This window comes from Lathamus discolor, chromosome 6 (assembly GCF_037157495.1).
Source record: "Lathamus discolor isolate bLatDis1 chromosome 6, bLatDis1.hap1, whole genome shotgun sequence".
Lineage (NCBI taxonomy): Eukaryota > Metazoa > Chordata > Aves > Psittaciformes > Psittacidae > Lathamus > Lathamus discolor.
In genome coordinates, this window is record NC_088889.1 from 92,362,553 (window position 1) to 92,376,952 (window position 14,400).

General features: G+C 40.5%; 1 protein-coding gene across 1 annotated transcript in view; it reads left to right on the top strand.

Annotated features, from left to right (window-relative positions):
* The first annotated feature begins 120 nt into the window (after positions 1-120).
* The window catches only part of UNKL (unk like zinc finger), a 59,913-nt gene continuing 45,633 nt past the window's right edge, over positions 121-14,400 (top strand). Inside the window, exons 1-4 of the mRNA XM_065685015.1 lie at positions 121-202; positions 2,042-2,251; positions 9,154-9,330; positions 11,872-12,005. Coding sequence (XP_065541087.1) covers positions 132-202; positions 2,042-2,251; positions 9,154-9,330; positions 11,872-12,005 — 592 coding nt within the window. The 5' untranslated portion in view covers positions 121-131. The remainder of the gene's footprint in view (positions 203-2,041; positions 2,252-9,153; positions 9,331-11,871; positions 12,006-14,400) is intronic.

Sequence of the window (14,400 nt, forward strand, 5' to 3'; positions counted from 1 at the left end):
GGTGTCGCAATTCTCGCCAGCTCTGCCTGCAGCGCTTTGCTGGAGCGGCGCGGGAGGCGCGGTCCGCACGGCGAGCGTGGGGCGGGGCCGGTAGGATCGAGCTGCGCCTGCGCTCTGGCCGGCGGGGGAGGATGCCGTCGGTTGCGACGGTGGCGCCGCGGGGCGGTGGGTCTGCGCAGGCCGAGCAGCCGGCGCACTACACGTAGGTACCGCGGCCTGCGGGCGGCCCGCGGCCGGGGCCCCCGCGGCGCCTGGGAAGGGCTCTGGGAGCAGAGGCGGAGGGCCCGGTCGAGGCCAGGCCTGTTCCGCGCGGCCTGCTGCGCTGGGCGGAGATCTGTGAGGAGACCTGGCCCTGGCCGGCTCCCGCCCTGCCCTTTTCCCCGCTCCGGGCGCCTCGGGGAGGAAGCCGTGTTCTGTGCCCGCCCGTTGGGGGTGGTCCGGGCACGGCTGCCTGCGGGGGCCCTGCGGCGGTTCTCCTCGCCTTGCATCCGCTCCAGCGGTCGTGCCGCTCTGGGCTGCGCTGCGTGCTCCGGTACCCGAGCCCTGCAGCACCCTTTTGCTCTCCGAGACCGCTCTCTCCGAGCTGTAACAGCGGTCTTCGCACTTCTGCGCGTTTCGCAGCCAGCCTCAGCTCGAGTCCTTGGGATGTTTCCGTGATAAGTTTTGCAGACCTTCCCGTGTGCTCGCCGTCCTCTCTACAAGCCCGCGGGTTTTCTGTTACGGTCTATAAAGTCCCTGCAGCCCACTGGCATTACTGATAGCCCATGTCGTGTAGGAGCAGGTGCTCCCCACACATGCAGAATGATTTGTCACATACCTTTACTCCCATCTGTGCAACTTCACTTCTAGAACGTCACATTTCTGTCATGCTCAGAAAGACTGCAGGAATGAGGCCATTTACTCAGATACTGCTACAGCCCTTAACGTACAAATAATCTAGTGTGGGGTGTTTTTGTTTGGTTTTTCCCTTCCCCACAGCCCTGGGTTGTTTGAAGATTCTTGTCTAAACTTCCAGGCACGCTTCATCATTTTGTGTCATGGTATCCCCCATGTGCCAATTTAAGCACCTGGGAAAGAAAAGATGCCCAGTTCCTCTTGCTGATCCTTTCTTTGTGTGTTATCTTAAGTTCTTTCATAGACGTCTTGGAATTCTAAGGTTCTTCTGTGAAGTCCCCATATACCCTTTCCTCTGCAAATACTGCATAACTTTAGCTAAGTAATGAACTTGTGAAGTTGGATAATAGACATATAAACTGAGGCAGGAAGAAGTGCTGTCTTACATTCTTTGACAAATGCCACAGTAGTGCCCAGTCTGGCATGATCTTGATATCCTGTGGAAAGAAGTATTGGACTTTCTAACTAGCTTTTGTGCCCTGCATGCCAAAGAAGGACTCCTGCTAACACCTAAGTAACCTCCAAAGTTCGCAGGCTTTCTCAACAGAAACATAATAGTTGCTGAAGTAAGCTTGATGAAGCTCTCTCATAGCCCTGGTGACTTTCATACTTGAGTTAAAAAGCTCTTTTAACCCTTTAGCTTTTTATACAGTGTGCCCGTATTCTCTGAATGTTGTGATTAAAGACTAGTTTAAATTAGATGTGGGTTTTTTAGGTAAAATAGTCTTTGTAGGACTACCTTGTATGGTAGCAAGCAATGTGAATGCTTATTCTAGTAATTTGTTTGTTTTATAATCTCTTTGGTGGTTACTTTGTACAATATTCTAAATGTTGTTCTTTTTAAACTAACGTGTTTATTTGATTTTAGCTTAGTTACAATATAGTATAATTTGCCAGGTGTTCCACTGTATTTTATTAGTAATACATGTATCAAAATAGTGAAAGTCACTTGTGTGCAACAGCTAAACAGTGCGTTGTGTGTAGAACTAGAACTGTATGTAGGTACATTTGTAGAATTTTTCATGGGCTATGGGCACTGAATTGTTAAGTGACTTGTTAATACTGTAAAAATGTGCCTCCAACAAGATAAACCTGTAAAAATGTGCCTCCAACAAGATAAACTTGTAACACAGTTTAATTTTTTTAGGTATCTAAAGGAATTTAGGACAGAGCAGTGCCCCCTATTTTTGCAGCACAAGTGTACCCAGCACAGACCATTTACCTGTTTTCATTGGCATTTCCTAAATCAGCGTCGTCGTAGACCTATACGAAGGCGTGATGGGACTTTTAACTACAGTCCAGATGTTTATTGTACAAAATATGATGAGACTACAGGAATCTGCCCAGATGGAGATGAGTAAGTGATTTCTTTCAGTCCTAAGTGTTTATGGTATTATCAATGACATTAAGGAAAAATGATAGTTTTTACTTAGCAAAAGTGATTGATAGAATCCTGCTGCAATTTATTTGGAAACAGATTTCAATAAGTGATTTGTTAATTTTTGGTACATACATTTCTATATAAGCATGTATTCTTGAGGCTATTGTAGGGTTAGAACTATGATTTTGCGTTGTGGTGATCTTTAAAGCATAACACAAGAAACTGGTTTTCTGCTAGTATTGTTCCTGTACATTTGTCTCAGTGTTGTTGCTGATCCTTTTTTACTTTTCCAGTTGTGCTTTCTTATTCTCCTAGCAGCTTTAAAATTGACGCCTAGGTGCCAGCCATACTGTGTAGGGCTGGCTCCAGGATTTTAAACCTGCCTAAGTTTTGTGAAGGTTGCCGGGCAGTAAAGGAGAGTGACTGTTCCATGATGCTTCCAGTGAGAAAAGGCAAAGGAAGGAATTTACTGTCAGCTGTCCTGCTAAGCCATTAGTGTTTGCATTTCCATGGACATATATCTCTTATAGAGAAAGGCTACAGGGGCCTGCAGTGAACTTGGGGAGGGGAAGAAGCTTTGTGGAGATAAGAATGAGCAAATAGTACAATATGGCAGGCAGGCATACATAGAGGAGCTGGGTATATTGTGGTTATATGTCAGAAGAGCTACCTTCCTCTGCAGTGGTGGAAGCAATGAAGGACTTCTGACCAAAAGAAAAAAAACAACAAACAAAAGGCAGGAAAGCAACTGGAAAATACGTAGTTTTGCTGAGAAGCTGTTTAAAAAAATGTCAGATTAATTATTTTGGTTACTGTGGTGTATAGTAGCACTTGTCACAGATCAGCTGCCTTTTGTGTTGTATGCTGTAGTCACAGAAAGAAAAGGTGGATTTTTCCCAGAGGCTTTACAAACTAAACAACAGAGATAAGAGAAGGTAAGCAACAGAAACGCCCGAGGCAGCTTGAAAACACAGAGTACCATGCCTAAGCAATAGAAAGAGCAAAAAATGTCTCTGAAGTATGATGTAAAAGGGAACAATTAATTACCTTTTCAGGCGTTTGTACAGCATTCCTGCCGATATAGTAGGCATAAGACAATATTGAAGTTGGAAGATACGCTGCAGGGAGGGATCGAGAGGAAAGTGTGAATATAACTGAATTCCCATAAATGAAGGAGAATAATGTTTCAAGGGGAAAAAAATTAGTAAGAGCAGACAGTAAATTAAGAAAACAAAGATAAATGTGAGTAGAGAAAATGAAATGTTTTCTTTGGCTCAGTTATAAGGTGACATTATTGAAGACATTTGTGAGGGAAGTTTCAGAACTGTGGAGGCCTTATTTTAGGTCTGATCCTGGCTAGAAATCACAGCCAACTATTGTAAGTTGGTAACTGAAATTAAGTCAGAAGAGAAAAGGCATACATTGCAAATGGTTGGGAAGGGCAAGAGAAGTCTAGGGTAACTTACTTAAAGATGGACAATACCACAGCATATCTGAAGTGGCAGGAGAAAAAACTGGAGGAAAGCATCTCCGTTTCTGAGGACATGCTTACAGTGTTGTAGTATTCCTGTTTCAGAACTTGGCAAAAGAGTATGTTTTGACCCTGTTTTGGTGTCTGCCTAAAATTTAGCCTTTTACTTGGAGCAACTTCAAATTCTTATACGAATAGGTTATAAGCAGTAGTGCCAGGAAAACTTTAAGCTATCTGTGACAACCAACATGTTGGTACTTTTTTGCCTTCTATCTATATCTCTGTTTGTCTGTTCTGCTCATCTGAATGCATGGTTAAGTTAATGCAGTTTATGAGTTGATAGAGAACTGGCAAGAAAGGTAGAGTGATAGAGTGGTGACACCCATAATTGTTCTCAGGAACACACTTTCAGGACAGTTAAAGTAGAAACTGTTGGTTTACCCAGGCTTGATTAAGGTATTATTTGTTTCCACTTTTCAATTTGTACTGAAAGGAAGCCCAAAATTTTAAAGCTGTTTAGAAAAGGGCTTTTCTAAGGATTACAGATTAAAACAATCTGTTCTGAGAAAGGGCCTGTGAGAAAGGCTCGAATACTCAGAGTTAAAGGCGTGCATTTTTAGCAGTGGCAAGTGTCTTTCTCGATTTAACACGTGATAATAGAAGTGGGATTTTTTTTTTTTCTTTTTTTTTTTTTAAATCTGGTGTGATTTTCAACCACTGTCAACTGATGTCAGATCCAAAATAACTTCTGTTTTAGAATATGTATCTGTAATGTTAGACTGCTGTAAGAGTGAATGAATTACAGAAGAGCACTTCAAGTAGTCATAGGAAAAAATATATCAGTGCCTCAAGGTTTTAACAGAAGTAGAACTACGTAGTCCTTTTCATACACTTAAGAACATCTAGCATTACCTTTTAAACTGAAACAGTTCTATTCTTAAAGGATATCTTGGGAATGTTTATGATGTGAATTAAGAATGTGAGAAGCAAATAATACTTTTCAGTAATCAGTTAACCTTTTAAGCTTTTTATTAATGTACTGTTTCATAGTGTTACATCTACTTTGAATAATGTAATGACAGTTTTATTTGAGAGATCTGGATGGAGAAAACAAAGCTGATTTCAATAGTTAAATGTTATGTGTAGAGTCGAATAGAACTTAAAAATGCAGAGTGATGTTCTTTACCAATTCATGATTACTTTAGAAGTAAAGCATCGGTATAGTTATTTTAAGCTGGGAGATGGCTGTAGAGATATGGGCTTTGAAATACATTTCTTATTCTGCCTGGCAACAACTGAACAACTTTGTTTTGGCTTTGTTTTGTTTTGCAATAAAAACTTTGTTCTTAAGGAATAAGTGATATCTGAATAACCTTAGTACCGAACTAAGGTACATAAGACAAATTTATCAGTTTGCAGCCATGTAATCCAGTGATAATTAAAATCAGCCATTTGAAATCAAAATACTAGTTTTGTTTAAAGCTATGTATTGCAATGGTTTATACTCCTGTCCTGGGTTCAGCAGTAGCAGTCGTTTTACTCCTTCTTGGTAGCTGGTGCAGTGCTGTGTTTTGACTTTTGGCCTGGGAACAGCGCTGATAACATTGATGTTTTCAATTACCGCTCAAATGTTTTAGTCTGACCAAGGACTATATCTTGTTAATATCAATATCTTGTTAATAAAGTGAAGGTAAGATCTAACATCACTCTAGTTCATTAAAGGTTGAATAGGACATCCATTCTGTGGATATTTCAGTGCATTGGCTTAGTTTGATACTGTGTGTGGATAAGTACAATCTACCATCTAAAGGTGCTTTTATTAGGGGTCTTTGCCTTTCTGATCCTACCATGAACTACAGCTGAACAGGGGAAGTTTAAATTGGATATAAGGAGGAAATTCTTTCCTGTTAGGGTGGTGAGACACCGGAATCGGTTGCCCAGGGAGGTTGTGAGTGCTCCATCCCTGGCGGTGTTCAAGGCCAGGTTGGATGAAGCCTTGGGTGGGATGGTTTAGTGTGAGGTGTCCCTGTCCATGGCAGGCGGGTTGGAACTAGATGATCTTGAGGTCCTTTCCAACCCTAACTATTCTATGATTCTATAAGATGTCTGATTAATTGCATACGTATTATTCTGGTATCGTATGAATAACACATTTTTATGTAAAATGTATGCATGCAAAATTGTTGCTATTGGTTTTGCTCTTTGAAGCTTGCACGCTGTTTTAGTCCCCCTGAGTCACCTTTAAAACTAGCCCTCATATAGTTCTTTACAAGTCGTAGACAAAATTCAGACAAAATAACTGTTCTACTGGGTAGTCTCGTTAAAGCATTCTGTTACATTTCTTTCCCAGCTTGTCTCTGGAATCCATGTTGTCTTTTTGTGGGAAAAACTGGGACCTGAGTATTTCTCCCTCTCTCGCATTGCATACAAGGTGTGCCTATCTTGTTTGACAGCTGTGCCTCTATTCATAGAATCACAGACTGGTTTGGGTTGGAAAGGACCTTCAGATCATCTAGTTCTAACCCTGCTGCCATGGGCAGGGACACCTCACACTAGACCATGGTGCCCAAGCTCTGTCCAATGTGACCTTGAATATTGCCATGGATGGAGCATTTACCACTTCTTTGGGCAACCTGTGCCAGTGCCTCACCACCCTCACAGTAAAGAACTTCCTTATATCTAGTCTGAACTTTCCCTGTTTAAGTTTTAACCCATTCCCTCATGGCCTTTTGCTACAGTCCCTGATGAAGAGTACCTCTCCAGCATCCTTGTAGGAAGGCTGCTCTGAGGTCTCCACTCTCTTTCTCTCTCATTTAAAAATAATAGGAGGCTTTCTCTTTTTATTATCATTTTTTTAGTGGAGTCCTTCCCTGATAAGGCAATTTCAGTAGGGAAAATCTGCAGATATTTAAGCAGAAATGTTTGCTTTCTCATAAGGAATCGTGGATGTAGAGACAAGCAATGAGATGTAAACACCTTTACGCTTCTTGCATGAAAGTTAAGACATTTAATTCTTGTTTCCAACAGGAATAAGCATACTTCAGTTGAGACAAGGGGGACACAAAATCACAAAATGGAATATATAAACCTTTAGAATCAGTTTTAAGTAATGTTAAGTTTGATGGCTTTGTAACAGTAGCAATGGAAAATTACTAAAGTGCATGATACATAGAAAAAAAAATAGAATGCAGCTAGAGAACACACTGAGCATTCTTGTACAAGATAAATTGTTATAGTTGACACAGTTGTAAGAAAAACAGTCTAGAAGAACAGGACACAGGGATAAGGAGTATCTGGGAACGGCAGGTGTCCAGGATGGGCTACAGTTAAACTAACTGATACGTAGGAGGATAGGAGGATTATTATGTCTCTGGTGCTAACGAACCAATTAAACTGGTATGAGCATCTACTGTGCATGCTCCAGAGGCTGCCAGAAGTGATGAAGATTGTTGGAAGAAGTGAACGACCCTCGGAGACCACCACCACAATTCTGTACGCATGCGGGGAACTTTCTGGAAAATGGCGTAATCTATGTATGCCCAGGGACTATATAAGGACGGCTTGTGTAGCAACAGGGGGACACACGTTAGGAGGAGCTATCCCCCGTGTCTCCCAGCGCCGCAATAAAGAATACCTGCTTGTCAGCTTGAAAACTTTGTTGGCAAGTTTGTTCCTGGAGTTTTCTCCGAATCATAGTAGACAAAAATTGAGCATAAACATTATGCATGAGAGTATGACAGAGTATTCCCACCTTTGTGGGGTGTGCAGATGTGAGTGGAACACCAGAGTTTGTAATGAACAGTCTGAGGGGAAAATGGAAACATTTGGCCCCTGCAACGATTCTGGACGGTTAGCAATAACAAAAATATAGTCTCAATTGCATTTCTTTTTGTTTAGAGCTCTGTACAGGACTGGCACTGGCAAAAATATTTGTTTGACTCTTGTGGATTTTCTCATTTTTCCATATCAGTAGCAGTTCTAGCAGAACAGGAGGTCTGCATCAGTGCTATTCACACATCACAAACAATTTCTCACGAAGTTCGGCTGAGACAGTGTAATGGATGCAGTAAAGATTGCATCATGACTGTCTTTTCATGTGGAGCCAAGAAGTGCAAAAGAACTACTTTCAAATCCTGAGTGTAGACTATGCTTCATCTTACACTGACAAAATGAGATGTAGCACTGAATTTGGTATGTGTAGTCTTCCCACTAATTAATTCTGTTGGGATTTAAAGAGATATGTATAAATCACCAGCTGAAGCCCATTCATCTTGTTTATCAGAATGCTGGTCTTAAATTTCTACAAGGAAGCATCTTGACTCTCAGAAATCATAAACAGTATAAATTCCTGGAAGTCAGCAGAAGCTGCAGATGTTTAGCACAGCAGGAAAAATGTATGATGTTGATGTAACTATACAAATACCAGATTTGTAAATGTTTGCAAATGATTGCATTTGCTTAGTTTCCAAGTAACGTTTTTTAGAATACAGTAAGTAAAGCTTAATCCAGCATAAATTCTTGTGAGTGTGTAAGTCTACTTAGTTCTTCACTATTCTCCCTCCAAAGTAGAATATTTCTGTGAGACTTTTCATTTATTGTTCTGTATCACTCTATTTTTTTGGTGCAGTTTCTTTTTACTTTGGGGTGGGGGAAAGTTTTTGGAAATTAGTAATTTTTCAAAACCAGCAGAGACCAAAATTAATTACGCTGAAATAAACTTGGAGGGAACAGACATCCCTTTGCATATATTTTTGTGGGGTTTTTTAAATTTGTTTACTGTTGGTAGTTGCAGTTATAACCCATATATGATGCTAGCCATTTTGAAGTATAGACTCTAACTCACATAACTGTGTCTGAAAAATGGTTAGTATATGCACGAAGATGTATTGCTGATGTAAAAATTGTTCTCTTCTTTTAATAGATGAGTAATTGTAGATTTCCCTTGAAATTGTTCAATAAGTCTCATGTGTATAAAAAGCAGGCAGGGAAAAAAAAAACCACCATGCTTCAAGTACTCCTTGATTTTAGATGATGATAACATTAAAAAAAACAAGACCATCTTCTACCTCCTACTGCAGAAATTATTTGAGCTTGTATCAGTATGGAAAATGTCATTCCTTAGCTCAGATGATGTTACAGGGGTGTTTACTAGACATAGTAAGCATTGACTAGCATGTTTGTGAGCTGGCCTTCTTTAAATTCTGATAACATTAGCAGAGACTAAGAAATAAATATTAATGTTTTTAATTTTGAAGCTGATCTGTGATGGTGCTATGTTTGGGGCAATTTTTGTTTGAAGAATACTGCAAAGTTACTTGTTGTAAGTTAATAAGAGATACAGCATAATTCAGAATTAAATAACAAAACTCAAAATCAACGCTCTAACTTTCCTGTTTCTATTATGTAGTTGCCCTTACCTTCATCGAACAACAGGCGATACAGAGAGGAAGTATCATCTCCGATATTACAAGACTGGAACATGCATTCATGAAACAGATGCCCGGGGTCACTGTGCAAAGAATGGAATTCACTGTGCCTTTGCTCATGGGGCACATGACCTTAGACCACCAGTATATGATATAAGGTAGTTTTGTTTCAAATTATTCAGCCTAATTAGCAGGAAATAGCACATCTATTATATCACCACAAACCAGAAAATGCAGTATGCTTTGCATGAAAAATATACTTGCTCCTGTAACTGTAAACATAAAGATACAATTCACTGAATCATGATAGCAGATAGAAGCACACTGAGAAATACAAATACTGAATTTTTGTAACTTTCAGTTTCAAGAACCGTATGTGATAATCTTATGACTGATAAAGGACCAGATACTCTGCCTTTTGTCATTTATGCCTTGTAAATTTGCATGTGGTTTTTACATTCACAAATGTATGATTTTGTTAAGCCATCTTTCAGCTTCTCAGCTTGTCTGTCATTTTCCCTACTGATGTTCTGTTTTGGTTTTTTTGTTTAGTTATGTTGTATTTTTTCATGTAGAAGATATCAGTATTATTTTGTACCTCTCTAATTTGTAGTCAAGTAGGTATGAGTTTTAGCTTTGGCCAATGGTGGGAGATAAGCATGCTGTTGGGAGTTATTATAAATGGGTGGAGGCAGAGCTCTTGCTACAAAAATTGGTCTGTATATACTCACTAAGAAAGGATTCCAATTCCTGGAGAGCTTTGAAGCCTTGGAGGTCATAAGTGTCTCTTATCGGGCACTGGAAGAACATTCTGGGGAGGTATCACTATACGCTTGCCCTATTCTTATACTCTTCCCTAGGAATCTGCTATTGGCCACTGTTGGGAGACAGGATTCCAGGCTAGATGAACCTTTGATCTGAGCTGGTATGGCTGCTGTCTTACATTCTTAACTTTGTTTTCGCTTATTCTCAACGTTCTGTTGGGAGATAACTCTCCCTTCACAATAATTTTAGTAAAATTAGTGCTTTTTCATAATTATAAAGTCATATTTTGCCACAGAATTCACTGCTGCATTGCCTGGTCACACACTGTTTAGTTATATATAGCTTTTCTTTCCAGAAGACTTTCTTCAGTTAGCTAGCTGATGCTTCTTTTGCAAGACGTCTATATATTTTCTCCTTTTTAGCTTCCCTCATTTAGCACATGCAGCATGAGGCCACGTCCATCTGAATAAGGAATGCTTAACATCTTTGTTATCTTTTGTATTGAGTTAGAATAAGGAGCCAATGTATGGCAAGACTGAAATCAAGCTCTATTCTCTAAATGTCTTTTAATGTATTACATGATTGTTTATTGGTGATTGGCTATGTATACAGAGTCAGGAGGAGCAGAAGACACTTGTGATAGGAGTCTGCGTTTAACAGCTTGAACCTACAAGTAGGCTGCCTTAAACTTCTTTGATGTTTGTGAAAAACAGTCGTATGCTGTTGCTTCTGATGTCAGGTATCCAGCATTCATAAGAACGCCCAAACAGGTCTTTTTCTTTGGTGGTCTTTTTGCGCTGTGGTGGACACAGATACTAGGGTTGCTTCATTTTAGCTAAAGAGCGGAGAAATAATAGTAGGATCACTGGTGCACACGATAAATTTATTCCCCTTAATAGCCTTGTTCTTCCATATATCCAGCTTAAAGAAAAGCATTCTCTAAGAACTGGTTTCCTTCTCATTGCCTGCACCTTTTCTGAATCTGTAAAGGAATATTTTGACTGCTGTAGAGGTTTTAGACTTGGCTTTGGGTCTGTCTTGTTTTCTTTCCTTTTGAAATTTTCTTTTTTGAGATACATGGGGTTCTAGAAATAATATGTGAATTATTTCGTAACTATTTACATTATAAACCACAACCTTTCAAACTGCTTTTCAGAGATCCTGAGTAGGAGTATTGGTATAGGAGGCAAGCTGTTTGATTATTTGTATCTCAAGAAAGAAGTGCCAGTTGACAGCAGAGGCCTTTGATTCTCATAGAGTAGAGAATATATTCTCATGTTATAGGTCCACCTCTGGTATTTGATTTCTCATCTAGTTCCTCCATTGCTTGTAAGTCTACCAAATATAATTATGCTATAGTATTTTTTTTTATTTTAAATCTTATATACTGGTTTGCTATTGTTGAATCTCTGTACAGCTTAATTTTATTAAAATGGTGTAATAGAATTGTCTTCAGGCATAACTTTTCTAAGGCAGAGCGTCTTATGGTATTTAATTCTTTCTCATAGAGTTCTTCTCTATTTCTCATCACCTTTATTGTCCTTTCTATATCTTTTTTCATTCTACTGTGTCCTTTGTGGCAGTGAAATATCAAAAAATAATAGCATATTTGAAATGTCAGCACACCAGCATGCAGAGGTACAGGTGGGCATTGCTGGTACAAACATTGTCTGTGTATATAATGCCGCCATTCCTTCAAGTGTTCTTTTTGATTTGTATAACATAGTAATTCCTTACACTTGTTTGCCAGCTTCAGTGCAAGTCATGGTATGAAATACAGTCATTTTTTTATTTTTTTAAACTTAGGCTTGTTAAGAGCTGGATCAAGTGTTAGAATTCTGGTAGATTTGGACAGGTTTATACCTGCAGCAAATAGGGTTATTTTAGCTATACATGTACAATTCAGCAGTGTTATTTTCTTTTCCCCATTCCAGAGAACTTCAGGCACAGGGAACATTACAGAATGGGCAGCTAGGATGTGGTGAAGGCATTCCAGATCTGCAGCCAGGAATTTTAACAAGCCAGGCAATGATTGAGAAGATCCTTAGTGAAGATCCAAGATGGCACGGTAACATTACAGTCTCCTTTCTCTGTTTCTTTATTGGTGTTTGATCCAATTTGTCGATCCTGGATGTTTATCTGGGAGAAGTTCAAAAGCCTATTTTAACAGAGTAAAAATTGGTTTATACAAGTAAGATATTTGTGAACAAGTTGTACTCTCTGTCACATTTATGTTCAGATTGCGGTTTGAAAATGTTTTGTTTTGAAAATGTTTAAAATATTTGGTCTAATAGGGTCTTTGAAAATATATAATTGGTGAGTTTATTCAGTACAAGTGCTGCTAGTCTTTGCCATTGTATTGTTCGTAAGAACAATGTTTAAGAACATTGAAGTGTTAAAATCAGTAGGAGTTCTGGTTTGTGCTAAGTAGTAGTAATGATTGGAATCTTGGTTTTTTGAGTCATTAATATGCAGCCCAGAAAGCCAACCGGATCCTGGGCTGCATCAAAAGGAGTGTGACCAGCAGGTCGAAAGAGGTGATCCTGCCCCTCTACTCTGCTCTTGTGAGACCTCACCTGGAGTATTGTGTGCAGTTCTGGTGTCCTCAACATAAAAAGGACATGGAACTGCTGGAACAAGTCCAGAGGAGGGCCACGAGGATGATCAGGGGACTGGAGCACCTCCCGTATGAAGACAGGCTGAGGAAGTTGGGGCTGTTCAGCCTGGAGAAGAGAAGGCTGCGTGGAGACCTCATAGCAGCCTTCCAGTACCTGAAGGGGGCCTATAGGGATGCTGGGGAGGGACTCTTCGTCAGGGACTGTAGTGACAGGACAAGGGGGAACAGGTTAAAACTTAAACAGGGGAAGTTTAGATTGGAGATAAGGAGGAAATTCTTTGCTGTTAGGGTGGTGAGACACTGGAATGGGTTGCCCAGGGAGGTTGTGAGTGCTCGATTCCTGGCAGTGTTCAAGGCCAGGTTGGATGAAGCCTTGGGTGGGATGGTTTAGTGTGAGGTGTCCCTGTCCATGGCAGGGGGGTTGGAACTAGATGATCTTGAGGTCCTTTCCAACCCTAACTATTCTATGATTCTATGATTCTGTGATGCATACCCAGAATTAACATGTGTAGATCATACCAAAGAACTGAATGCTTTCTTGAAGAAAAATGGTTCTTCTTCCCTTTTTCTATATGTAAGTTTGAGTGCAGTGAAGAAGAAAGTGGGCTATGGAGGAGAGTACAGCTGAAAATTTTCTGTGCTCTTTTCCAGTTTAGCTAAGGCCCTACTGCAAATACTCTTACCTGAGAAGTTTACTGTAGGTTTCGACAGGACAGTTAATATATTTTAAAAGGTCAAGTATGTGTGTAAAAATTGCCAAATCAAGCTCAAAAAGTTGCAGGGACAAGCTGCATTTGTAAAGAAAAGCTATACAAATTTTTCTGCTATACAGAATCACAGAATCCCAAGGGTTGGAAGGGACCTCAAAAGATCATCTAGTCCAACCCCCCTGCAAGAGCAGGGTAACGTAGAGTACATCACACAGGAACTTGTCCAGGCAGGCCTTGAATATCTCCAATGTAGGAGACTCCACAACCCCCCTGGGCAACCTGTTCCAGTGCTCTGTCACTCTCACAGTAGAGAAGTTCTTCCTGATGTTACCGTGGAACTTCCTATGCTCCAGTTTACACCCATTGCCCCTTGTCCTACCACTGGATATCACCTAGCTCCATCATCCTGACACCCACCCTTTACATACTTGCACCCCTCAGTCTCCTCTTCTCCAAGCTAAAGAGACCCAGCTCCCTCAGCCTCTCCTCATAAGGGAGGTGTTCCACTCCCTTAATCATCTTTGTGGCTCTGCGCTGGACTCTTTCAAGCAATTCCCTGTCCTTCTTGAACAGAGGGGCCCAGAACTGGACGCAATATTCCAGATGCGGCCTCACCAAGGCTGAGTAGAGGGGGAGGAGAACCTCTCTTGACCTACTAACCACACCCTTTCTAATGCACCCTAAGATGCCATTTGCCTTCTTGGCCACAAGAGCACATTGCTGGCTCATGGTCATCCTCCTATCCACCAGGACCCCCAGGTCCCTTTCCCCTTCGCTACTTTCCAGCAGGTCAACCCCCAACCTGTACTGGTACATGGGGTTGTTCTTCTTGGTAATCTTTGCTATGTGAATGTGTATCATTAATGAAATTTTGAGAACATTTCTTCAGCTAGTTTTTCGCAAATCCTGCAGGAGTCTTGTAGTATTGTGCAGTTCATTTTTGAGAACATAAGGCTAAAATGCTGAATTAAAGATACATGACATTGACTACTTCTGTTTTACCTATATCCATTTTCCCATCTTAGGAAGAAGTTAGATTGGATTGACATGATTTACTCCTCACAAACCCATGCTTGCCATTAGCTGAATTGTACCTTCTAATTTATTTACTTGCTCCATTGTTTCTCTGAATTTTT